Raw genomic sequence first — 27,561 nt, forward strand, 5'->3', positions numbered from 1 at the left:
AATGATGGAATCCTTTTTATCATAACCTAATGAAGCTATTGAGTTTGCAGTCATTATGCATTTTAATTTATTTGCATTTTGTTTTCTAGTTTGTTGTTTCTAATTGTTTCTGTTTCTGATTGCCATTAGTTCTCATTCATTTAGTGACATCTGGGAGTTGTATAGAGGAGTCAAAATGTTTCAACTAAATATGCCCTTTTTGCCAAAGATACCACCAGAGGTGGACTGCTGCCCAGATGGGGGGGGGGACACAGTGGGATAGCAAAAATGGAGCTCCACCCCAGAGCACCCAATTTGCACTGAAAGTTGAAAGAAAATACAGGGCATCCTGCATAAGCCATGCCCACAGTGTAGTAGTAAAAGGTTTGATAGCCCTTCACTGGATACCACATATATTTACAGGACATTTAGACTTACATTTTTGATGATCATACATAGGATAAAACATGATTTAAGAGAACACATGTAATTTTGTGACATGAGGCCATTCTATACTTACATTGCAATCTAAAGACTCATGAAAGGAATGCTTTTATCTTAACCGTCAAATTACCTTTTCTACATTTCTAAAATTATTTCACAACGGTCTTTCAAGTAATACTTTTTTAAAACTATGTCCCAATTACAAGCCTTGCAACATATTTATTTAAAATTTATTTTTATTTATTGGATTTGTATGCCGCCCCTCTCCGTAGACTCGGGGCGGCTAACAACAATGATAAAAACAGCATGTAACAATCCAATTAATAAAACAACTAAAAACCCTTATTATGAAACCAAACATACACATAAACATACCATGCATAACTTGTAATGGCCTAGGGGGAGGGAATATCTTAACTCCCCCATGCATGGCAGCATAAGTGAGTCTTGAGTAGTTTACGAAAGACAGGGAGGGTGGGGGCAGTTCTAATCTCCAGGGGGAGTTGGTTCCAGAGGGCCAGGACCGCCACAGAGAAGGCTCTTCCCCTGGGGCCCGCCAAACGACATTGTTTAGTCGACGGGACCCGGAGAAAGCCAACTCTGTGGGACCTTATCGGTCGTTGGGATTCGTGCGGTAGCAGGCAGTTCCACAGGTAATCTGGTCCAATGCCATGTAGGGCTTTAAAGGTCATGACACTTTGAATTGTGACTGGAAACTGATCGGCAGCCAATGCAAGCCACGGAGTGTTGAAGAAACGTGGGCAGCCCCTTGCCAAATCTGACTGATCTTATAAAGTTATAAAGGGTTCAGTTTGGCTAATACTTTTATGGAAGACCAGTCCCAGAAATCCTAGTGCTGAAAAATAGACTGGAAAAGTGAAGGGGAAAAAATCCTACAAAAAGGCAATGGCAAATCAATTTGATTTTGTTGCCAAGAAAATGATCTGTATGGACCTATGTAGCTATTGGTTATAACATTTGCTTTGAGGAAATCTTAGCAAATACAGTGGTACCTCTACTTAAGAACTTAATTTGTTCCATGACCAGGTTCTTAAGTAGAAAAGTTCTTAAGTAGAAGCAATTTTTCCTATAGGAATCAATGTAAAAGCAAATAATGCATGCAAACTCATTAGGAAAGAAATAAAAGCTCAGAATTTGGGTGGGAGAAGGAGGAAGAAGAAGAGGAGGAGGACAGTCGCTGCCAAAGGAAGAAGGTGAGGTAAGGGGAATTTTAAAAAATCCAAAACTTTAAGGCTTTTTTAAAAAAAAAGGGACTCTGAGGCAGTGAGGAGGAGTACGCGCCTCCCACACACCCGGCATGAGGCTGCCTCCCATACACTGCGCCAGAGAGAGAAACCCAGGGGGAATGGCAGGAAATTGGCTGGGCCTTCGTGCCATTCTCAAATTTACTGGGAAATTTTTCCAGACTCGGGTTCGTAAGTAGAAAATGGTTCTTGAGAAGAGGCAAAAAAAATCTTGAACACCCACTTCTTAAGTTCTTAAGTAGAGGCGTTCTTAAGTAGAGGTACCACTGTATAAGTCCATGTGCTAACGTAATTGAATTATTTGTACAAATTAGTGGAGGAATTCCATTTATTGTTGCAATTTAAAGATAAGATAAGGAGGTTGGTTTTATAAATGTAATACACGTAGACAACAAGCACTGATATATCTACTGTAGTTTGATAAGACATTGAAAAAAGTATTAACAAGCACATTGGAATATGTTCATTGGGATTAATGTCCTAAGCAGCTAAAATACTGAATTTTTGCAATTTCTGAAGACCGGTTCTTATTTTCAGACAAGGATTAGTTTCTCAAACTTGTTCTGCTGCAAGATGAGGAAGTGATTATAAACGGTGGTTAAAATACACTTCATCATGCTTGAACAAAACCTCAGTTTGGCTTATCTGAAACTTCTATTACCTGATCTTGTTATTAGTCACTCCTATCTTAACCCTGTTTCTGCTTGCTCTCTGTCAAACCCAGTAGCTCATTAAAAATACCAAAAAAATGCCTAAGTCATTTGACCTGCATTACTCACATTGGGTTTAAAATAATTTTGCTATTGACTAATAATTAATGATAATTAATTGATAATGATAATTAAACATATGACAGCAATTGTATTTGATTAAAGTGAAATATTAGTTGAAATGGAATGGACTGATAAATCTAGGGTAGATAGACAGAAGTGCCAAACATGGGGCACACCTTTTAAACACCGCAAAGCAATGAGAGAAGATGTAATCAATGTATCTTCTCGCCTATTTTACTCACCCAGTTAATTCCGTCATTCTTACACTCCCTTTCCTTGAACTGGGGCCAAAATTACAAATCCTGGAGAAAGGAAATGAAAACTTTATGGATATTGATGAGATTATTGTACTATTGATGACTATACTGCACGTACTTCTGTAATTGATACAAAACTCTGACAATAGATTTAGTCATAGAACAGGGGTGTCAAACTCAATTTCACTGAGGGCTGCATCAAGGCTGTGGTTCACCTCAGGGGGCCAGCTGGGCATGGCCAACTGTGTAAGTGTGGCAACTGGGTGGGTGTGGCCAGCTTGATGCCACTCACTGGGTGTAACCGAGTAGGTGGGTGTGGCTTGACACCATTCCCCAAACAGCTGACATGTTTCCTCTTTGCATTGGGTAGACCGGGCCAAAGCAACATGGGTAGACCAGGACCGTTGATTGATTGATTGATTGATTGATTGATCCAAGTGACACAGGTCCACTTAGATTTTCCAGGAATGGATACAGGTCCACATACATTTTCCAGGATGGCCCTGTGGGCCAGATCTGACCACATTGCAGGCCCAATCCAACCTACGAGCCTTGAGTTTGACACCTGTAGGAAGTTAGCACCTACTCTCCTCCTAGAGGAATAACATATTTTATGAAATATTAAAAAGGAAGAATCTTACATTTCTATGGATTAGAACATGGAGAAAAATGTCTTAGGCAGAAAAAGATTCACTCTTAGTAGCCCCCACCTTTGTCAATGGAACATCAAAGCCTGAGCTCAGCTCACTCATTCCCCTACCTGGGCAGTCAATGGGCAGTCTATACTACATAATGAAGATAGGATTAGCCCTCTGCCCAACTCACCACATGGCACCTGGGAAGATTGTATCAGCCAGCACTAAACAAGCCTGGTCAGCACTAAACAAGCCTGTAGGCAAAGGACAAGGTTAGCTGAGACCATGGGTGGGCTGCTGCTCAGACCGGGGGGGGGGGTGCAGTGGGATAGCAAAAATGGAGTTCCACCCAGAGCACTCAATTTACACTGAAAGTTGAAAGAAAATGCAGGGCATCCTGCATAAGCCACACCCACAGTGTGGTAGTAAAAATTTTGGTAGCCCTTCACTGGCTAAGACCCCTCGCCCCCTGGGAGTCTGACAGCCAATGGGACACATTTCTTACACAGGAACAGGAAACTCTTAAGGTGGGGCCCAACAGTGGGTATAAAACTCAGGCACTCTCAGCATCTCAGCCCTTCTTCAACATCTTCGAGGCATGTGATTTCCCCCTTTTCCCCCGGACCTCAGATCCCTATCATAGAGAACACACCCCTATCATAAAGAGTGACTTGCTTTTTGAAGTTGTATCAGGAAATGGCTTACAGTTCTTATGAGTTATTTGTTACTGGGAATAAGCAATAGAAGGAAAATAGTGATACTATGAATGTAAACCAAAACAGATTCAGGGAAAATTCAATAATTCATTGGAAAGGAGAATGATACTCAAAGCCTTTGGAAGCTATAAACAGAATTTATGGTACAGGAAAAAATAGGAAAAATGGCATTGTGTTCATTTATTAACTAAAAGATTAACTACTATTAAAAATTATTGCAGGCAATCAGATAAACTACAGCATCAGTTTTCCACAGTTTAATATGTTTATTAATCACACAATCTTATCAGACAACGACTGTATATTCTCTCTATCCATCACACATTATTTCCTAGTTGGTTGTATTCTTTCTTTCATAATCACATTCTAGACAATGTGAACAAATTTTATGAATAATAAAATATATTTCTGAAAAGGATAAATGTGCTGGGATCTTATAAATTAAATGTGAGACATGATGTTCGAAGAGACTAATTATGTTTTTATCTCTATGATAGTTATGTGTAATTACTTCTTCAGAAGATGGATTTAAGAAGTGACCTCAAAAAAAACCATGATGTTAATGAAAAGGTTAATAAACAAATCAATCTTTCATAAAAATCCTAATATCATCCATATTGTTGTGAGCTGCATAATCTAATAAATAATAATAATAATAATAAAATAAACATTCCTGTGCCCAGAATATATTATTCTTTCTCTTTAGAAATAATAAATTCCCTTTATGTAGTTATGATGATGAAAGAGCTTTTTACCGTGAATTAGCAAGACAACTTTGGACTGGTTTTGTAATTTTTTCTCAGCCGGTTGAAACGGTATGAAGTAATCATAACGTTTATTTTACAACCTTTGTGTTATTGGTTAATTTGCCTAGGCTTGGAGAACTTAAGTCCTGAGCCCTTTCATTTTAGTGAAAATAACAACTTTTTTTAAATCTTTAAAGCATGTAATTGAGAAAGCATATAAATACATATAATAATTGAGAAAGCATATAAAAAGAGACATCTGAATTACTTATCATGAAAAGTAATTAAAGTACTATATTTACTGGAATGGTCTACAGATAAGGAAAAATATAGAGAGGGACAGAATGACCGTCTGTAATATTTTTAACACTATATGATAAATCATTTCAAATTGCTTTCATATGTACATGCAAACATTGTGGAGTTTGTTCGCTACATTTTTGGGTAGGGGGCAGTCAGAAATTGATCCTGCAGCTGAATGGTAATGAATTTTTCATGATAAGTAATTCAGATGTCTCTTTTTAGTATTCTATTACCTTGTCTAAGTAGCAAAGTACTATCTTGTACAACAGCTGCTGTATGATTATATTCACTGTTGTAAAGTCTAAAGTTTTAAGAGCTCCAGCTAATAAACCTAATCTACAGAAGCAAAAATTCACTCTGAGCTCCTTCCTTGAGTTTCTACCCCATCCCCATAAATCTATACACAGGTGAAGCTCTCTTTATTATAGCTCATCTGTCTGGAACCCATATCACATCTCGGACATCAACACCCTTGAAAATGTCCAAAGATACTTCATCAGAAGAGCCCTTCACTCATCCACTCAAAACAGAATACCCTACGAAACTAGACTTACAATTCTGGGTCTAGAAAGCTTAGAACTATGATGCCTTAAACATGATCTGAGTATTGCCCACAAGATCATATGCTGTAACGCCCTGCCTGTCAATGACTACTTCAGCTTTAACTGCAACAACACAAGAGCACGCAACAGATTCAAACTTAATATTAACCGCTCCAAACTTGACTGTAAAAAATATGATTTTAGCAACCAAGTTGTCGAAGCGTGGAACTCATTACCGGACTCCGTAGTGTCAACCCCTAACCCTCAACATTTTTCCACGATTGACCTCTCCAGATTCCTAAGAGGTCAGTAAGGGACGTGCATAAGTGCACTAGAGCAGAGGTCCCCAACCTTTTTTGCACCAGGGACCGGCTTTAAGCTAGACCAGTTTTCCATGGCCCTGTGGGGGGGGGGGAGCTAGCTGTCAGCGGCGCCGTAAAAGGGGCGATCAAGAGAGGAATGGGTGAATGAATGGACGGAGGGTGGGAAGGAAGGAAGGAAAGAGGGAAGGGACAGGAACAAAAGAAGGGTGCAAAGGAAGCAAGGAAAGGTGTGAAAGGGGAGAGTAAGAGAGGAAGGAGTGAAAGAAGGGAATGAGGGAGGAAAGAAGGGAGGAAGGAAAAGGAAAGCAAGAAATGGAGGGAGGAAAGGAAAGAAAGAAAGAAAGAAAGAAAGGGGGAAGGGACAGGAACAGAGGAAGGAAGCAAGGAAACTTATGAAAGGGGAGAGTAAGGGAAGAAGGTAGGAAGGAGAAAGAAAAGAAGAAATAGAGGAAGGGAAGGTAAAAGAGAGAAAGAAAAAGAGCAAGAAAGAAAGAAAGAAAGAGAAAGAAAGAAAGGCAACTTCAAAGAAAGGCTCACTGAGCATCTCTCACTCTCTCTCTCTTTCTATCCCTCTTTCTTTCTTTCTCTTCCTTTCTCTCTCTCCTCTTCCTTTATCTCCTCTCTCTCTCCCTCTCTCTTTCTCTCCCCCCTCTCTCCCCCTTTCCCTCTCTCCCTCTCTTGCTATCTCTCCCCCCTCTCCCTCTCTCTTTCTCCCTCTCCCTCTCTTTCTCTCTCTCCCCCTCTCTCTTTCTCTCTCTCTCCCCCTCTTTCTCTCTCTTCTTCTCACTTTCTCTCTCTTGTTTTCTTTCTGTCTCTTTTGCTTTCTCTCTCTCTCACTCTTTCTCTCTTGTTTTGTTTCTCACGCTCTTTCTCTCTCTTGTTCTCTCTCTTGCTATCTCTTTCTCTCCCCCCCTTTCTCACTCTCTCTTTCTCACTTTCTCTCTATCTTGCTGTCTGTTGCTCTCACTCACTCTCGTTCTCTCTCCGTTCTTCTCAGCGATGACGCGCGCACGCCCTGCCCGCCTCACCTTTGCGAGAGCACTTTCGCCCCGGGCTCTCAGCAAGGGGGTTTGCAGGAGAGGCGGGGCAGGCGAAGGTGATATTGAATGTCGGGGAAGAACGGGCGGTTGCACGCGCTCCCTATCCCCCTGCTAGCCCACTCGGAATATTCAAAATAAGAAAAGCCTTCGCCGGCAAAGGTTTTTCTTATTTTGAATATTCCGAGTGGGCTAGCAGGGAGATAGGGAGCGCGTGCAACCGCCCGTTCTCCCCCGACATTCAATATCACCTTCGCCGGCCTCCGCTGAGGAAAGCCTTTGCCGGCATTTCCTCTCGGCGTCAAGGAGGCGCAGCGGCGGGCGGAGAGAGGGAAGGGGGGGCAGCGGCGTCCCTCCTGGCCTTGGCGGGCCGCCCAACCCTCCCCACCTCCTGCAAACGCGGCGGGCGGCGGGGGGAGAGCGAGGAGCCGGTTCCGGCGGGCGCAGGGCTTGGCTGGCTGGCGGGGGGAGCGCCGCTGGTGGTGCGGAAAGGCCGAGGAGGCCCTGGCGCCGCGGACCGGCTGAAAAGCCCCAACGGCCCGGTCCCGGTCCGCGGACCGGCGGTTGGGGACCTCTGCACTAGAGTGCCTACCGTCCCCTGTCCAATTGTCCCTCCCATGTCTCATATATCTTTTCTTCCATTCATATATCTTTTCCTCTATTCTTCATTGACGTATTTTATTTCTTCTATCTTTTCTTCCATCCTTTCCTTGATATGTATTACTACATGTTTATTCTCTTCAATGTGTACTGTATATCGGACAAAATAAATAAATAAATATAAATATAAATAAAAGATGGGAAACTGTAATCTTTCAGAGGAGAGAGAAAGTAGGAGATGTGCTACAACCAGAGGTGGGTTCCTCCCGGTTTGGACCAGTTCGCCCAAACCAATAGCAAACCACTGGTGATGTCACCATTATATCACAGAACTAGTTCAGTTGGTGCTGGTGTGAAGGCACCTCCATTTTTCTTTCAATTTTTTGATCCCCCCCAAATTGTTCCCAGGTTTTTTTTCTTCTGTGCATGCCACAGAAGTTGAGTTTCCAGCACTGCGTATGCGTCTCCATCATTTGGGGGGAGGGGATTTTTTGGGATTTTATTGCCACTGTGCATGCATGAACCCATGAGGTGCCTCCATGCAGCTTAGGAGGAAGTGAACCGGCAGCGAGATAAGTTAAAATTCAACTCCTGGCTACAGCTCACATATATGCTATAGCAAAATGTCAGACTGATCAGCAACCCTAGGTTGGATAGATATCAGAATGTATTTCTACATCCCTGATCATCTACAAAGTTTTCTTACTCTCTGTACGATCTCTTTGCCAAAAACCATGCTGCTGAAAGTACAAAAGGATTGATCAGAAATGATATTTATCTGGAAGAAGGACTACCAGATATCGGAAAAGGTGGACGACACAGAAAATGGGAAAGGAAGACAAATGGAGGGAAAGAAAGACATACAGTAAATGTTTGTCTTGGTATCCGCAACAAAAGTTACAGTGAAAAACTAAAAGCAGTCCCCCAGAATTTTTTAAAATAAATAATGTATTATGCAGAAATGGTAAAATTGACTCTAGAGGAAAAAGAATATTATATGGTGTTGTGATTCAGCTTGAGGCTCCTCAGGAAACGGCGGGAACTCTGCCGGCTCCATGCTCAGAGGGGGAGGACGAGGAACAGGAGGAGGAGGAGGACCAGGCAGATGGGGAAGAGGAATGTCAGGACGAGGAGGAGGGAGAACAGCCTAAGACCCCCAGGGGGGAGCTCTCCCCAGCGAGTAGCCTGGAGTCATTAGATGAGAATGCACAAGCCATCATAGATATGAGGCAGAGAAGGGCAGCACAACGAAGGGGACAATTAGCCAGGTATTTCCATCCCTAATAGGCAACAGCTGGGTTTGGGTGTGGTTCTCCTCAGAAAGGTTGAAAAGGCAGGCCCACCCTTCCTGTATTGTGGAGAGTTATCTTTTGGGAGTCCTGTGACCTTGCTTTGATCCTTGGCGTCTCTGATTCTGGCTTGTGGCCTCGAAGGCTGAAAACTTGGGGGAGGCGTGGGTTTTATTATCTACAGTGGTGTGTGTGCCAGCAAGAAGCCTGTTGTATTGTCTGGCCATCGTGACTCTTCTGTGAAGCTTCATAGCATTCCAGTTTGTAAGAACAGTTTTTGTTCTCTGTGTTTGTTTTCCAAGATATAAAATGACTTTGCTTTTTACCAGCGTGTCTGGATACTCTTTTTAGTTGGTGTTGACGTCTGGGGGAACCCAGACAGAACATATGGTATGGGAAAAAATGTATGATACATTTGAAAATAGGAATAATAAATATACATCAGGGATGGGGAACCTATGGCATGGGTGCCACAGCTGGCACACAGAGCCATATCTGCTGGCACACAAGCCATTACCCTAGCTCAGCTCCAACGTGCATGTGTGTGCTGGCCAGCTGATTTTTGGCTCACACAGAGGCTGTGGGAGGGTGTTTTTGGCTTCCAGAGAGCTTCTGTGGGATGGAGGAGGGTGTTTTTACCCTTCTCCGGCTCAGGGAAGCCTTTGGAGCCTGGGGACGGCAAAACATGAGCCTACTGAGCCCACCAGAAGTTGGGAAACAGGCCATTTCTGACTTCCAGAGGGCCTCTGGGGGGTGGGGGAAGCTGTTTTTGCCCTCCCCAGGCATTGAATTATGGGTGTGGGCACTCGCGCATGCACGATAGCAACTGCCCACACTTTTTCGGCACCCGAGAAAAAAAGAGCTCTCTATCACTGGTGTATATTGTATGTATGTTAATTTAATATATGAGAAATGTAGATGTAAGTGTGAATATCATATACAATGTTAACAAGATGGAATATTGTATGAAAATAACCAAATAAATGTTGATGTCTTCGTATTGAGAAAAATGGATATGTATATGTTTTAAGGTTAAAAATTTAATAAACAGATTTATTTATTTATTTTTAAAGAAAAACTAAAGGCCTACACCTAAAAGACTAGTTTTTCAGTGGTAGGAAATTTGCTAGAGCCTATTAAGAGGCAAAAAGAGCCTTCAAAGTGTAACTGGCTAAGTCTTACTAAGTTGATTGGCACCCCGATTGTCAGGAGGGTGCCAGCCAACTAATTACTAAGCTTTACTTAACTAGATAATTGGGACCAGAATTTCCATTGCTAAGTGATGTAGTCATAAAACATAGTGACTCTGGTGCTTAATGCCAGAGATTCCCGCAGTCCTTAGGTACCTTTGTTAAGCGAGGACTTCACATTGGATTGTCAGATACATTTTGCCAAAAAGTTTAGAAACATAGAAGACTGACAGCAGAAAAAGACCTCATGATCCATCTAGTCTGCCCTTATACAATTTTTTGTATTTTATCCTAGGATGGATATATGTTTATCCCAGGCATGTTTAAATTCAGTTACTGTGGATTTACTAAGCAAGTATGCTGGAAGTTTGTTCCAAGGATCTACTACTCTTTCTGTAAAATAATATTTTCTCATGTTGCTTTTGATCTTTCCCTCAACTAACTTCAGATTGTGTCCCCTTGTTCTTGTGTTCACTTTCCTATTAAAAACACTTCCCTCCTGAACCTTATTTAACCCTTTGACATATTTAAATGTTTCGATCATGTCCCCCCTTTTCCTTGTGTCCTCCAGACTATACAGATTGAGTTCATTAAGTCTTTCCTGATATGTTTAACGGTTAAGACCTTCCACCATTCTTGTAGCCTGTCTTTGGACCCATTCAATTTTGTAAATATCATTTTGTAGGTGAGGTCTCCAGAACTGAACACAGTATTCCAAATGTGGTCTCACCAGCGCTCTATATAAGGGGATCACAATCTCCTTCTTCCTGCTTGTTATACCTCTAGCTATGCAGCCAAGGATCCTACTTGCTTTTCCTACTGCCCAACCACACTGCTCATCCATTTTGAGACTGTCAGAAATCACTACCCCTAAATCCTTCTCTTCTGAAGTTTTTGCTAACACAGAACTGTCAATACAATACTCCGATTGAGGATTCTTTTTCCCCAAGTGCATTATTTTCCATTTGGAAACATTAAACTGCAGTTTCCATTACTTTGACCATTTATCTAGTAAAGCTAAATCATTTACCATATTACAGACGCCTCCAGGAATATCAACCCTATTGCACACTTTAGAGTCATCGGCAAATAGGCAAACCTTCCCTACCAAACCTTCCCCTATGTTACTCACAAATATATTAAAAAGAATAGGACCCAGAACAGACCCTTGTGGCACACTGCTTGTAACCTCTCTCTGCTCAGAATACTCGCCATTAACAATAACTCTCTGATGTCTACGCTTCAGCCAGCTGCAAATCCACTGAACTATCCAGGGATTAAGTCCAATCTTCACTAATTTATCTATCAGCTCTTTATGTGGAACCGTATCAAAGGCTTCGCTGAAGTCCAGATAGGCAATATCCATGGCACCACCTTCATCCAACACCTTTGTGACATAGTCAAAGAAATCAATGAGATTAGTCTGACATGATTTGCCTTCAGTAAAGCCAGGCTGATTTGGGTCCAATAAGTTATTGTTTTTCAGGTGCTGATTTATCCTCTTTTTGAGTAGAATCTCCATCATTTTAACTATAACTGATGTCAAGCTAACTGGCCTGTAGTTACCAGCTTCTTCTTACTGCCCTTCTTGTGGATAGGCACAATATAAGTTTAGCAACATAATCACAATAGGAAAAAAGATAACTTATTATGCCATTAAATGATTTGATGTCTGCAAGTCGAAGAAAGCATTGAGTAAGCCATAAAATGAATGATGTTGATTAAGGGAAGAGACTTGGGGCCAATGTACCCTAAGGTGCACAGCCACGTTGCCACGCACCCACCCCCCACCCCGTGCACCCTTTTCCAAGGCCGCACAAGGAGCCACGGCTGCCCCCCCCAGCGCCTCCGGCCCCCTCGCGCCCCTGGCTTCTCACCACTGCCACTGGCCCGCCCACCCAGTCCGCCCCTTTCTCCTCCTCTGCTTCCCGCCTTGGGCGCGATTCCTCCCGCAGCAGTGGCTGCAGCGGCACTGGTGGCTGCGGCTTCTCGTCCTCCTGATCCGGCCGCTAGCTGCTTGGAACGCTTTGGGATCACCCGCCCTGCCCCTCTCGCAGTCCCTTCACTGAGAGCGCTTTCGTCCCGGGCTGTCAAAGAAGGGGCTGCAGGAGAGGTGTTCTTCTCACAGCGGAGGCCGGCGAAGGTTAGTTTGAATGTTGGGCGCACGTGTGCATGCACTCCCCATCCCCCTCCCAGCTTGCCCGGAATATTCAAACTAAGAAAAACTTTTGCCGGCCTCCGCAGAGAAGAAAGGAAGAGAGAGAAAGAGAGAACAAGAGAGAGAGAGAGAGCGACAGAGAGAAAATGAGAGAGAGAGAGAGAGAGAGAAAGAGGGGGGAGAAAGAGAGATAGCAAGAGAGAGAGAAAAAAAGAGAGAAAGTGTGTGTGAGAGAAAGAAAGCAAGAGAGAAAGAGTGAGAGAGAGAGAAAGCAAGAGAGAGAGAAAAAGAAAGAAAACCAGAGAGAGAAAGAGAATGAGGGTGTTGTGGTTGGCTCTGGCCCAGCTCCTGCCCCAAGGAATGTGGAGGTGGAGGTGGGGAAAACATCCACATGCCACAGGCCTGTTTTGCTTCCGATAGAATCTCCTGACGAAAGCTCCTCTGACAAAGGAAGCATGAGTAACAGGGAAGGGGGGAGTTTGGCAGACAGCCCAGGAGGAGATCAATCATCCTTATCATCCCTGGATTCTGAACAAGAACTTATGACAGACCCAGACATGCGTAGAGTGATGCATATGAGAGAACAACTGAAGGATTATTACAGGAGATAAGTGAGGTCACCTGTGGTTGGGTGGGGCTGCTGTAATTAGTGCTACAGATAAAAAGAACAGCGTACTGGTTTAGCATTGTGGAAGTTTATCTGATTCATAGTTTCGTCAAGATCGTGGTTTTGCTGTTTCCCTGTTCAAGATTGTGTGTGGAGTTTTTGGACTTTGGAATTGCACTCAATTTCCCAGTTACTGGGTGAGAAATTGGATTGCATTTAACCTGTGCCTTGGGTATACCAGAAAATCCCTTTGACATTTAAAAAGGGAATTTTTTCTGCTTTTCTGTTGATAAAGACTTTTGGTTTTCCTTCTATCATGCGGTGTGTGTCTTTTTAGACTAATTACCCTGTAATTATGGGCGGTTGGCACACGCCAGCAGAACAGAGAGAGAAAGAGAGCAACAGACAGACAGAGAGAGAGACAGAAAGTGAGAAAAAGAGAGAGAGCAAGAAAGAAAGAGAGAGAGGAAGAGAGAGAGAAATGATAGAAAAAAGGGGAGAAAAAAAGAGAAATGAAAAAATGATTGAAGCAGAGAATGACAGGAAAGAGAGAGAAACAGAGAGAGAAGTGACTGTTGATATAAAGCATATGGTAAAAGCACTTAAATAATAACAGAGGGGGGGAAACCCAGCCCTCACCTGTTTTTATTAATAGTTATGTTTTTGGTTTTGCTGGTTGTTTTACTTTTAATAGTAATAGATTTTGGTTTTGTTTTATTATTAATTTCTTTTAATAAAAAAGAAGGGATGTTTGTTTGTTTGTTTGTTTGTTTGTTTGTTTGTTTGTTTATTTATACTTCTATGACTCCCAGTCCCCAGGGGATTGCCGCTCAGACACTATACTTTTCCGCCCACACCAAAAAAAAATTAGAGGGAACATTGCTTGTGGCACTTTCACACTTTGTACCATGTAATAATATTTCATGCTATTTTGTGCCTGAGCTTAATTATAATATAAATCCCTCAGTGCAACTTAAAGAAGGGAGTATTCTATAATTTTAATGTTACAGAAGGGTGACAAATGTTGACTTTTCAAGAACCACGTTCTGCAAATTCGTTGCTATGCTCTAACCCTTGCAACATTAGCTCTTACTTCTGCTTCAGCAATTTCTGCTCTTACTTAAGGTTTTTTGCATACTGAAATCTGAGGAAACTTATTTGCTATCTCTGGGATTGCAAGAGAATGAAGGGTATTGCAAAACCTCCACACAGAGTAATAGCGTACAATTTCACTCATTTAAAAATGCAGTTAAAATTTAGTGCTGTCAGAGGTGTGGCAGGAGAATTTTCTGCTCATTATGCTAAATGTGGCCCTCAAAGTCCCCTAAAGCCTAAACTTGAGATGGACACCAAAACGAACACACATAAACAATGAAAACAGCACCATGACGTTTTTGAGGAAGTTGGATTTATTGTAACAACCTACAACTAAAAGGTTCTTCACACACACATCCTTCTCCGGCCTCTATGTTCACCTCCCCAAGAAAAGGCTATTTTACAATTTGAGAACTCTTGATTTACAAGATATTGTCTTCCAGAGAGTTCTGAAATTACCCTTCCTTCCGTTTTGTAGTAAGAGGTAATCGACATTCAAACACACACACTTGAGAGCTGTGTGTGTCAATTAGCATCTGTTGACAGTAAACTTAACCAATAGTACATGATGTTTCATCATGTACCCCTCCTTGTGTCATAGCATGACATTTTAGCTGGTTTCTTTATGAAGCCAGCATGATTGGAGAGGGGACATTTCTGATCTTATAGTGCTCAAAAGCAATTCTTCACTGAAAAGCAGTTTTCTCTGCTTTTGAAAAAAAAAAGATCCATAAAGTATCTCAATAAATATATACTGGAAAAACAAGATGTTTAGCTGCAGGCTACACTTTGTAGCCTTGCTGCAAAGCTCAGTCTACCAAGCAGTAGTGCTAACTACCCTGTTGTATGCTGTAAGACCTGGACTGTTACAGGAAACATGCTAGGCAATCAAACCACTTCCACATGACCTGCCTCCGTAGAATTCTGAGGATCCGGTGGCAGGATAAGGTGCCTGACACTGAGGTCCTCTCCGGAGCAGGCCTGCCATCAATTCCCACCCTGCTGATGAAAGACCAGACATGCTGGGCAGGCCATGTTGCTAGGATGCCAGACCATCGCATCCCTAAACAGCTCCTCTATGCTGAGATGTCTAAAGGAAAGCGATTGCTTGGGGGACAAAGGAAGCAATACAAAAACATGTTGAAAGCCTCCTTCAATCCTGGGCCTAGAAAGCCTAGAACTAAGCCGCCTTAAACAAGATCTAAGTATTGCCCACAAGATCATATGCTGCAACATCCTGCCTGTCGGCGACTACTTCAGCTTCAACCACAACAACACAAGAGCACACAACAGATTTAAACTTAATATTAACCGCTCCAAACTTGACTGTAAAAAATATAACTTCAGTAACTGAGTTGTTGAAGCGTGGAACTCATTACCGGACTCCATAGTGTCATCCCCAAACCCCCAACACTTTACCCTTAGATTATCTACGGTTGACCTATCCAGATTCCTAAGAGGTCAGTAAGGGGTGAGTACAAGTGCACTAGAGTGCCTTCCGTCCCCTGTCCTATTGCTTTCCTATATCTCCTATACCTTTCTTCTATTCCTATATCTCTTCTTCTATTCTTTCATTGATATGTTTTATTACTATATCTTCTTTTCTATTCTTTCTTAGATATATTTTACTATGAGTATCACCTCTATAACCTTCATCATGTATTTTACTATGTGTATATAGATATATACCCACTAAAACCCTCATTGTGTATTGGACAAAATAAATAAATAAATAAAAATAAAATAAAATAAATAAATACCTCGATATCGACACCACCTCCTGGGATGGCACAAAATTGACCAACATGGTGCAAGCTGATCCACCAAGGCTGCCAGTCATCGGAGGACAGAAGAACATTCATAGCAGAAGAGAAGCGAGCACTCCGCAAAGCCAGAGCTGCAAAGATTGCGACAATGGTGACCACACACGTCTGCCCAACATGTGGCAGAACATTTTGTGCCTGTACTGTATAGGCCTTACCAGCCACTTGCGGACACATCGCATACAGCCCCCAACCCATTAGATGTCAAGGTCCTCTTTGAACATGATGGAGGAACATCGTCACACTTTGTGCACATTACAATTAGTGTGTTACACAAACAAACACCCACAGAGAGATAATTTGTAAAATGAGATGAGGTAATGTTTATTTGATTAGTGTTCGGCTAGAGCGGGGTGTCAAACACATGGCCTGTGGGCTAGATCTGACCTGTGATGTGGTTGGCTCCAGCTTGCAGGGCCATCCTAGAAAATGTATAGGGCTGTCCCACGTCGCTTCGGCCCAGTCTACCCATTGCGAGCAGCATGCCAGCAGATTAGGAAGTTGCGTCATGCTGACCACACCCACCCAGTCTGTCACAGTCAGTGAGTGCCGTCAAAGCACTGAGCAGGTCCAGATTCCTGTCTTTAGTTGAACTGTTTTCCAATAGGTGTACTGAAATGAGATTTAGTCAAAAGGAAGAGTATGTGTAGGACTGAAAACTATCCACATTACTATGGATGGGGAGGTGCATGTTCTTTCTGTAATAATGTTCTGTTCTTAAATCAATTCTATTTAATTTATGATCCACTTAGCTAACTGCTGTCTATCTGACATGATAAAATTTGCACCAAGCTTAATTAGGACTACCTGATCTGGTTTGTCACAATTCAAACTTATGTGTGTCTCCTTAAATTCTTTGCAACTTCCTAGACAAGGTCTTCTTGGTTGGAAATGGTTCTTCATTGCCTTTTCTCTAGGAAGGAGAAAGAGTGGTCCAAACCCACCTAACTGGCTTTGTATCTAAGATGGCACTAGAGCTCACACTCTCCTGGTTTTTAGCCTGGTGTCTGAATCGTCACACTAAACAGGCTCTAAAATACAGTACTCCTAGACTGGTCACCAAAACATCAGGTTTTCTGTATGATCACGCTGCCCTCTAGTGGTTTTTCCAACAGAATGGCCCAAACAAAGTCATGACTTATCTGGAGCATCCTAAATTGAGTTTCACTTTTCTTTTTACCATTTAAATATTTTACTGGTAAGTAGAATAAATAGAAAATACGATGAAGTAAAACAAGAATATAACATTGCTAATATAATAAAACAAGAACATACAAACCAGAAATTGAGTGACATTTGAAGAAATTTAAGGTACGACCATAAAGTAATATAGAATTAGCTCAGTCTTTGACATATTATTAAATCTAACCATAGGGATAACTATAGCTCCACAGTTTTAATACACTATATCATAGGTGGATTTCTCCCCGTTCGGACCAGTTTGGCTGAACCGGTAGCGACTCGCTGAAGATGTCACAAAACCAGATCGGTCAGTGCCAGTCCATGGGTACCGCCATCTTTTTTTGAATTATTTTTTAAAATTGATTGGGGGGGTTCTTTTGTGCATGCAAAGAAGCCGAGTTCCTACCACTATATGCATGCACCACCATTTTGTTTTGGGCCTTTTATTTATTTATTTATTTATTTATTTATTTATTTATTTATTTATTTATTTATTTATTTATTTATTTATTTATTTATTTATTTATTTATTTATTTATTTATTTATTTATTTATTTATTTATTTATTTATTTATTTATTTATTTATTTATTTATTTATTTATTTATTTATTTATTTATTTATTTATTTATTTATTTATTTATTTATTTATTTATTTATTTATTTATTTATTTATTTATTTATTTATTTATTTATTTATTTATTTATTTATTTATTTATTTATTTATTTATTTATTTATTTATTTATTTATTTATTTATTTATTTATTTATTTATTTATTTATTTATTTATTTATTAGATTTGTATGCCGCCCCTCTCCGTAGACTCGGGGCGGCTCACAACAATAACAAGAACAATGTAAAAAACAAATCTAATAATTTAAAAAACACTAAAAACCCCATTATTAAAAGCAAACACACACACAAACATTCCATGTATAAACTGTATAGGCCCGGGGGAGATGTGTCACTTCCCCCATGCCTGACGGCAGAGATGGGTCTTAAGAACTTTACGAAAGGCAAGGAGGGTGGAGGCAGTTCTAATCTCCGGGGGTAGCTGGTTCCAGAGGGTTGGGGCCACCACAGAGAAGGCTTTTCTCCTGGGTCCCACTAAATGACATTGTTTAGTCGACGGGACCCGGAGAAGGCCAACTCTGTGGGACCTAACCGGTCGCTGGGATTCGTGCGGCAGAAGGCGGTCCCAGAGGTATTCTGGTCCGATGCCATTTTGTTTAGCTTGTTTCTTTGCAAAAACATCTTCCGGGCCAGGAGCAGAAGCCAACTGCCCTCTGCCTTGGTCATTTGGAGAAGGAAAATAAAGTGTTTTCAGGAGGCAGCAGAGAGACCCCCTCCCTGGTTCCAAAAACGGGGCATATGACTGGCACTGTTTGCAAAGAGAAGCTGAGCCTGCTGATGTGCATCAGGAAAGTGGGAGAGGAAAACACTATTTTGGCATTTGGCAACTTTTCACATCCTCTCTCAGTGAGGCAGTGCAGTGGGAGCAAGCAGAGGCCCAGGGAAGGCGGCATCTCACCAGCGGCCAGGTGGAAAAGAAGCCTCTCAGCTTCCAAGTTCAGCAGCAGGCTCTGTCCCTTCACAGGATCGCTTTTCTCCATGCCCAGGAAAGATCGAAAGGCGTGGAGTAGCCTTTAAGGACAAAGTCAGTGTAGCCGCCTAGAGATTAAAAAATGAACTGCTGAGGGAAGGAGCCCTTGAAGCTGCCAGCATTGCAGCCATTATGCCCTCTCTACAGTTTGGAGCTCCAGGAGGAAAAGGACCTTGACTGCTGCAAAGGGAGTTCTGGGTACACCACGCCCATTTCATATAATTCTCAAATAAGTGTGAAAACTATTACAGCTTTAAAACCCAAGTTTTATTTTTGATTGATTGATTGATAGATTTTAAATGTTGCCCCTCTCCGAGGCCTCAATGCCAGTGATTTAGTAACGAACAATTGTAGTAATTGTAGTAAAAGGCTTGGCTGCATAGCTAGAGGAATAACAAGTAGGAAGAGGGAGATCATGATTCCACTATATGGAGCACTGGTGAGACCACATGGAATACTGTGTTCAGTTCTGGAGACCTCACCTACAAAAAGATATTGACAAAATTGAACAGGTCCAAAGACAGGCTACAAAAATGGTGGAAGGTCTTTAGCATAAAACTTATCAGGAAAGACTTAATGAACTCAATCTGTATAGTCTGGATGACAGAAGGGAAAGGGGGGGACATGATCGAAACATTTAAATATGTTAAAGGAGGGAAGTGTTTTTAATAGGAAACTGAACACAAGAACAAGGGGACACAATCTGAGGTTAGTTGGGGGAAAGATCAGAAGCAACATGAATATTATTTTACTGAAAGAGTAGTAAGTTGGAACAAACTTACAGCAGATGTGGTTCCACGTTCGGCGTTCGGAGGCTGCTGGGAAGCCACGCAGCTGTTTTAAAAGGTGACAGCCGGGCTGGGGGGCTTCCCAGCAACCTCCCGAACCCCGAACCCGGAAGTTCGGCAAAAGTTTGGGGTTCGGGAGGTTGCTGGGGAGCCCCCCAGCCCGGCTGTGACCTTTTAAAACAGCCGGGCGGCTTCCCAGCCATCTCCCGAAGCCGAACGCCAAACCCGAACTTCCGCGTTCGGCATTCGAAGACTGCTGGGAAGCCCCGCCGCCCGGCTGTCACCTTTTAAAACAGCCTGGGGGCTTCTCGGCGGCCTCCCGAATGCCGAACCCGGAAGTTCGGGTTTGGCGTTCGGCATTCGGGAGGTCGCTGAGAAGCCCCCAGGCTGTTTTAAAAGGTGACAGCCGGGCGGCAGCGTATTTTTGCGGGGGGGGAGGGGGTTTGGTTGCACGGATTAATTGACATTACATTGTTTCCTATGGGAAACAATGTTTCGTCTTACGAACCTTTCATCTTACGAACCTCCCCCTGGAACCAATTAGGTTCGTAAAACGAGGTATGACTGTAATTGCAGATATCCTCATTCTTTTGAAAATCCTAGTAACATGATCCTTATAAGAAATTGATCAGAAAACCTTACTTCATTTTGTTAATACTTTTGAGCATTTTATAACTTCTATGCTCATCGGGAGAGGGATGGACTAAGAATATGGCAAGAAGCCAGTGACTGGCCATTTCTAAGACACTACAATGTGTTCTAGTTTCAAACTGGTTGGCATTTTGACAATTGAGATGTTGAGCACTTATCTGATAATAGCCTTGACCACTCTAATCTAATCAGATCATTATACCAGGCAGGCAGCGAGGAGAAAGGAAAGAAAACACGCAGCCTCTCACCAAGTATTTAGTTCCCACCCTCTCTTTCCCCTCTTTCTCACTCACTCTCACTCTCTCTTTCATTGCTTTCAACTGCTACCGCCTCCTTTAAACCTGCAGGTCAGAGAAAATTACTGACTGCTGGTCCCCTTCCAGCTCCTGCTTTCAATATGTCCTTGGTAGCAAGTGTGAGTCTCAGGCAATTTATCACCCGAGTCAAAAATGGGGGAACTTCGATGTGTCTCTGGATTCTTGTCTACCCTGCTCAAGGGGCACAACTCCTGAAGAAGGCAATGCTCAGCACAAGCCGATGAGCCTGGCAAAGCAGAGGGCCATGTTTCACACTCTTTCGCAAAAGAACGGCTGCTGCCTCCTAGCTCAGCAGGGGTGATGGCAATGGCCGAGTCCGGCACTCAGGGAGGGCAAGGTTAGAAAACAATTGTGTTTATTACTTGGTGTGTACATGTGCTTGTATGGATATACTGTATGCACAAGTATATATGTTTTTATACAAGCTGCTGAAGACTAAATGAACAAAACAAAAGATGCTTAGCAAAATTGAAATACTAAAAATAAAATTAAAAAAGACCAAAATAAAACTTTAAAAAACTAGGTGGGCTCTCAGAGAGGCCTAGCAAGCCTTCTTAGGTGATGGCTAGATTTACTGGATTCTGTGAGGTGCCCTATTCTGAAATGCTTTTCAGCTTTTGTGCTACAGTTTACCAGCCTATTGTCAGCACTTACTTTGTGATCAACCAGAAAATAAGGGGAAACTCCCAAGCAAAGCCAGACCAACCTTCGTAAGAAGAGGCAAAAAATTTTCGAACCCCAGGTTCGTATCTCGAAAAGTTCGTATGATGAGGGGTTCGTATCACGAGGTACTACTGTATGTTTAATTCCAGGCATGTTTAAATTCAGTTACTGTGAATTTACCAACCACGTCTGCTGTAAGTTTGTTCCAAACACCTACCACTCTTTCAGTAAAATAGTATTATATTATATGATGCTTGATATGATGAAGCTGCTTTGTGATTTCCTGAACGGGAGTTATTTTTGCAGGCAGATTCAAGATTTTTTTCTCTATTTTGATTGGCACTGAAAAGGATGGCAGGGAACAGTTAGGAACTAGAAAACAAATTCAGCAGGTTGCCACATGATATCTTTTATCTTCTTATGATCTTCCCTTTGAGGTCCCAAGAACGTATACATTTCAGCCTTAGTGCCAATTCAAAATTGAAACAAAATGTGTTCCTTACAAAAATCACTGCCAGCCAGGAAACATTTGGCTGCATATTGTAAATTGAAAGATAAATCAAATTTAAGCTGCATCATTTATTAAGATTTATTTCTGAGGCTCCAAAATCCAAAACCTTATTTAGTAAGAACATCCAAAATTTGATGGATGTGGTGGATGGATGGATGTGGTGGCAAAAAAAAGTGCTTTGCAAGGGCAGAAAGGCACAGAAGACTAGTCAATGAATACTAGTTTTGATTTCTTTTCTCTTCCTTTAATTTCTTTTTGTAGTTACTTTTAATCATTTCCAGCTACTCAAAACGTATTTAGCAAATAAAAATGTACCAAGTAAATTGAATTTGTTAAGCATATCCATTTAAAATATGTTCTTTGGCTAATGTCAGCTCCAATTTCAATGATTTTTATCTTTTTTTTATAAAAAAAAGTCAGTTTTTACCAGTTTGTATGTAGTTTTACCGGAGTACTTTTATGCTGTGTTGTTTTACATTTGTCCACAGGTCACTTTACAGCTTCTGAGCCACAGCGCTATATTCTTTCTCATACTCTCATACCTGTAAAGTGTATTAGACCGGAAGCTAGAAACCCCATTGTCCACTGTTTTTCTGTCCTTTGTAAATGTGTTACTTTCCATTATAATCAAGTGAATGGAGAAAAGAGAAAAATAATGTGGACCAGTATCATTGCATGATTTCAGAGAAGAGTGAAAAAAGTAGGCTTCAAGTCCTTTGAATTCAAGGCCCAGAGTCTAGTTCCTACCAAGTCTCAGGATGTGTCTGGAGTCCTGATTCTAATCAAATTAACAAATTAAGAAAAAGTCAGGAAATGATAAAATACTTTAGATTTATTCAGCAGCAGCATATTCCAGTTTTCCTTTTCTAATCACAGTACCTATCAAGGCAACAAAAACATAAAAACAGGGACAGTATTTCACTTTGAAAATTAATATATATTCAAAGAGCAGATGTCTCATACATTGTAAATTTATTAGCCTGGACTTCTACATTAATAGTTAGGCCAGGAATATAAAACAAAACAGCAGGTTAAATATTCCTGCAGTGGTGCACAGATTTTCCACAAAGGGATTAAATGATGCCTCCTAAAACATTTCTTTAATTTCTTTAGTGTTTTTGATAGCCAGTTACTATCGGTTTAATAAAATGTGAAAGACTTACACAGATTTCCCTCTAGAATGGAATTATTTCATTGATAATCAGGAGGTTCTCCAATCTAAAGGCAAATGTTTCATACAAAATAAAGTTTGTGCCATTTTGTTTTGTTTTGTTCCTTGGAACAATTACCCATCATCTTCTATCTGATATAAAAAAGGACCATTTTTTAATTTAAAACAGAGGATAGATGCACAGTAAGACCAGTGCATATTTAGCAGAGTCTGTCTATAAATATAGTTCCAAAAGTCCTGACGATTCAGTAGATGGTCACTATGCTCTCCTCTATATTATTTAGTATAATTATATTATATAGAGGATTTATTCCCAGTGATACGATTTTAGAATATCAACATCAACAACCTGATAATCTTTTAGAAATTTACAAATATACAGCATATTTATAACATTACTTTCAGAGTGTCAGTGCAAAGATATACATATAGTACACTGTGATAATTATTCATAAAAATAGGCATTGGTGTGTGTAAAAAAAGAAAAGAAAGGAAAAGATAAAGAGAAGAATGAGGCATGGTTTTGACACGTTTCCATCTAAGGCTAAAAATATTTCCTCACAGAAATATGAACCATTTTTCTTCCTTCTGTTTACAAAAAAACATATGTGCAAATGGTTGTGTCTAGAGATTCCCTAATTGAATCAGTTATACAATAGAATCCTCTTTGACTAGATTGACAGTGTCTTTAAATGAATCTTCAGTTGCTGAATAGGCTAACGGTGAGTCTCTTTTCAAAATAATCTTCTGAGGCAGTGACGGAGAAGAGGAAGGGGGATTTTCAGCTTCTTGATGTTCTTTCTCCATCTGGAATATTATACAAAGAAATAGAGTAGAGCTATCAGTGTTCATTACGCTTTGTAATGTGGTCAGTAAGCCACACAATAGTTGCTTGTGTTTGTGCAGCTATTACATTCAATTTATTTTCATTTTTGCAAGTAGAGATATTCAGCCGTTGTTGTTGTTGTTGTTGTTGTTATTATTATTATTATTATTATTATTATTATTATTATTATTATTATTATTATTATTATTATTATTATTATTATTATCATCATCATTACTACTTTAACATCTATAGCCATAACTTAAATGCGATGTAAACATTTCAGAGCATGAACGAAAAATGAGTGGGGAATTTCTTCGGAGAGGGGCGGCATACAAATCTAATAATAATAATAATAATAATAATAATTATTATTATTATTATTATTATTATTATTATTATTATTATTATTATTTCTGCAGAAGGCACAAGATTGTGATAAAAATGTTGCAAACAAAGGGACTTTGTGAAAAAAAGAGGGATCAATGGGAAAGCCCAATATCAGAACTGATAGGAAGAATCCAAGCTGCCAAGGAGGTAACAGAAACATTGAAATCTCTTTTCTCTGTAAGTGAAATAATTTGCTGAATGTTACAAAACACCAATTGTATAAAAAGCAGATGGACAAAGCTCAAGATATATAACTTGATCAATATCAGGAAAGACTTTCGAGTCCATAGGTGTACCACCAAAACTTTGACCTCTGGGGTAAAAAAGCCTCATCATTCAGAGCTTATGAATAATTATCTGTAAATGCCAATGAAGAGTATCTATAATAAATCATAATTTTCCTATTTTTGCCTTTAAGTCAAACTTGGCTCCTGATGAACAACAGGGACAAAGTTCATGAATTTTTCTAGGCAATATTTTGGGAAGTGGTTTGCTATTGCCTTCTTCCTTGGCTGAGAAACAGTTATTGGTCCAAAGTCACTCAGTTGCTAGTCACTCAGGACTAGAACTCAGATCACCCTGCTCTTATTCAAGTGCCTCAAGAACAAACTAGTTCTCCTTCCATACATTAGATAGAATTAATTCCCTGTGTTAGTCTCATGCTTGGAATATTCAATATTCTGCTCAATAATGCAGAACTGATTATTCTGGCCAATTTGGGGCCTGGGGAATGGTATAGCCAACTAAATAAAACTGTACCATGGCTCTATGCATGCCAGTTCTAGACATAAGACAACAGATTTTATTTCCAGAATTAAATGTAATATGTCCCCCTGCTCTAATTGAGAGCAAGGCAAAAAGAGAGAGAAAAGGATGTGTTCCTGGAATAGAAGGAAAATGACACCAATTGCAGGAGTCGCTTTAGAGAATTTTTATCTCATTTTCTTCAAAAACAAAAACAACAACAAACAGAGAAACTTACAACACAGTAAGGAGAAAGAATATGGGGAAAAGGGGGGGGAAACTCTCTCCTTTTTCTTATTTCCCTTCTGTACACAATGCTCAATCAAATTTCTCATTAGCAAGGATAGAATATTGTAAAGCATCAACCATTTAAAAAAAATATTATTATTTTGCTAAGTAGGAATTTGAAACTAGATCACCTTACCTCTGAATAGATGGGATTTTCAAAGTTAGTACTTTGTTTCATTTTTCTTTTAAAGAAGCTCCATTTTGATTCCTGAAAAAGTTTTTTTAAAAAAAAAAACATGTGAAATTAATAATTGATTTGATTAGGAATCAGTAATCTGCAGCCAATTCTTTAAAATGTCTTTTTTTGGGGGGGGGGGATGGACGACAAAAAGAATTTATTCATTCTTATCCTTAGCGGTTTTGAGTATTGGTATTGTAAAATCCAGAGGGCAAGAAATAATATAGGGAGAAATAATCAGATTAAAAAGATACATTTATTTAAGAGGGAGCACCTTTGTTTCTATATGTTAAAAAAAAAATCACACATGCATTGAAATTACATCCATCACTTGGTATCTTTCATCTGAGGAAAATACAGTTAGTCCCACCACAACTGAACCCAAAAGTTCTGTTGCTAAGTGAGACATTGGCCAAATGAGTTTTGCCCCATTTTATGATCTCTCTTGTCATCGTTTGCTGCTAAGCAAGATAGTTGTTAAGTAAATTTTATGATCTTTCTTGCCATAGTGGTTCAGTGAATCACTGCAGTTAAATTAAATTAGTAACACAGTCATTAAGTGAATCTAGCTTCCCCAATGACATTACTTGTCAGAAGGTCGCAAAAGGTGATCACATGACCCCGGGCCACTGCAACGGTCATAAGTATGAGTCAGTTGCCAAGCATCTGCATTTTGATCATGTGATCTTGGGATTGCTGCAATGGTTGTAAGCACTGTACCCTCTAAGGTGCGCAGCTGCACAGCTGTGCACCCCAAAACAACTTCCCGTGCAACCTTTTCTAAGGCCGCGCAACAGGAGGTGCCGGCCGCCCCCGCCCACCGTGGATGTGCCAGTGCCAGTGCCAAGCCTCCCTGCCCCCCGCCCCAGGCGCCTCTGGCCCCCTCCTACCCCTGGCCTCCTGCCGCTGCCCACCCAATCCACTTTCTCCTCCTCCAGCTCCTGCCTTGGGGCGCGGCTCCTCCCGCAGCGGTAGCGGCTGCAGCTTCTCCTCTTCCTCATTCGGCCGCTAGCGAAGGGGCTGCAAGAGGGGCGGGGCAGGTGTTCCCGAAGTGCTCCCAGGCTATGAGAGGGTTTTCTCCAAGCACTCTGGGAGCGGCCGCCCCTCCCCTCTCAAGTCACAGTCCCTTCACTCGGAGCGCTTTCCCCGAGCGCTTCCGATACTCCTTAAAATTAAAAAAACCTTCCACAGCCTCCAGAGAAGAAAGGAAGAGAGAGAAAGAGAGAACAAGAGAGAGAGAGAGAGAGAGCAACAGACAGAGCGAGGTAGAAAGAGAAAGGGAGAGAGAAAAAGAGAGAGAAAGAGAGAGGGAGAAAGAGAGAGACAAAGAGAGAGAGAGAGAGCAACAGACAGAACCAGATAGAAAGAGGGAGAAAGTGAGAAAAAGAGAGAGAGAGCAAGAGGGGGGAAAGAGAAAGAGAGAGAGGAAGGGAGAGTGAGAGTGAAAGAGAGAGAGAGATGGTTTTGTTTTATTATTAATTTCTTTTAATAAAAAAGAAGGGAATTTATTTATGTATTTATTTATTTATTTATTTATACATACATACATACATACATACATACATACATACACATACATACTTTTATGCCGCTCAGTCCCAAAGGGACTGCCGCTCAGACACTATAATTTTCCGTACACACCGAAAAAAAATTAGAGGGAACATTGGTTGAAAGTGTGAAAAAAATGTCCCGAGCCACTTTTCCCCAACGCTGTTGTAACGCCCCTCCTCCCATTCCACAACCCCCATTCTTCCCATCTGATTCTGCCACACCTTGTACCTTGTACCACACTTTCTGTTACCTGGATCGTTTCTGTACTTGCAGAAGGCTGAGCTGCCTCAGCAGATACAGCTGTAGCGTATACTGGATTCTCAAAGTTTTCGTTTCCTTCACTACTGGAAGCAGTTACCTGTTGTCAAAGACAGTTTGACAGGACTGAAGAACAGACCAACTACAGAATGCTTAAAAGGGAACGGGATTGGGGAAATGACATGTAAAAGGATACTAAGGTGTTGTGGTTAGCTCTGGCCCAGCTCCTGCCCCAAGGACTGTGGATGTGGGGGAGACATCCACATGCTGCAGGCCTGTTTTGCCCCCAGTGGAATCTGCTGATGAAGGCTCCTCTGCCCAAGAATACATGAGTGACAGGGAGAAGGAGAGTGTGGCAGACAGCTCAGAAGGAGATCAATTATCTAGCTCTTCCTTGGATTCAGAACAAGAGTTAATGATACAGCCACGCATGCGGAGAGCGATGCATAGGCAGCAACAACTGAGAGATTATTATCAAAGCAAATGACGCCACCTGTGGTTGGGTGGGGCTGTGGTAATTTGTGAGGCTGCTATAAATAGCAGCCTGTGGGTTTGGCCATTGTGGAGGATTATCTGATCGTTGTGTTTCGTGACTGCTTTACTGACTTGGACTTTTTGTGTGCTGATTTTTCCCCGCTTTGAAACTAAACCAGAGCA

The 27,561-nt window shown here is 41.1% G+C and overlaps 1 protein-coding gene across 2 annotated transcripts in view; it reads right to left on the bottom strand.

Annotated features, from left to right (window-relative positions):
* Positions 1-22,312: 22,312 nt before the first annotated feature.
* Positions 22,313-27,561, bottom strand: part of LRP2 (LDL receptor related protein 2) — a 179,721-nt gene continuing 174,472 nt past the window's right edge. For both annotated transcript variants that reach the window (XM_070731728.1, XM_070731727.1), the window contains exons 77-79: positions 26,897-27,004; positions 25,054-25,125; positions 22,313-23,476 (exon numbers count right to left, since the gene is read on the bottom strand). In XM_070731728.1, the coding sequence (XP_070587829.1) occupies positions 23,318-23,476; positions 25,054-25,125; positions 26,897-27,004 (339 nt within the window). In that variant the 3' untranslated portion in view covers positions 22,313-23,317. The remainder of the gene's footprint in view (positions 23,477-25,053; positions 25,126-26,896; positions 27,005-27,561) is intronic.

The sequence above is a fragment of the Erythrolamprus reginae genome, chromosome 1 (genome assembly GCF_031021105.1).
Source record: "Erythrolamprus reginae isolate rEryReg1 chromosome 1, rEryReg1.hap1, whole genome shotgun sequence".
NCBI lineage: Eukaryota > Metazoa > Chordata > Lepidosauria > Squamata > Dipsadidae > Erythrolamprus > Erythrolamprus reginae.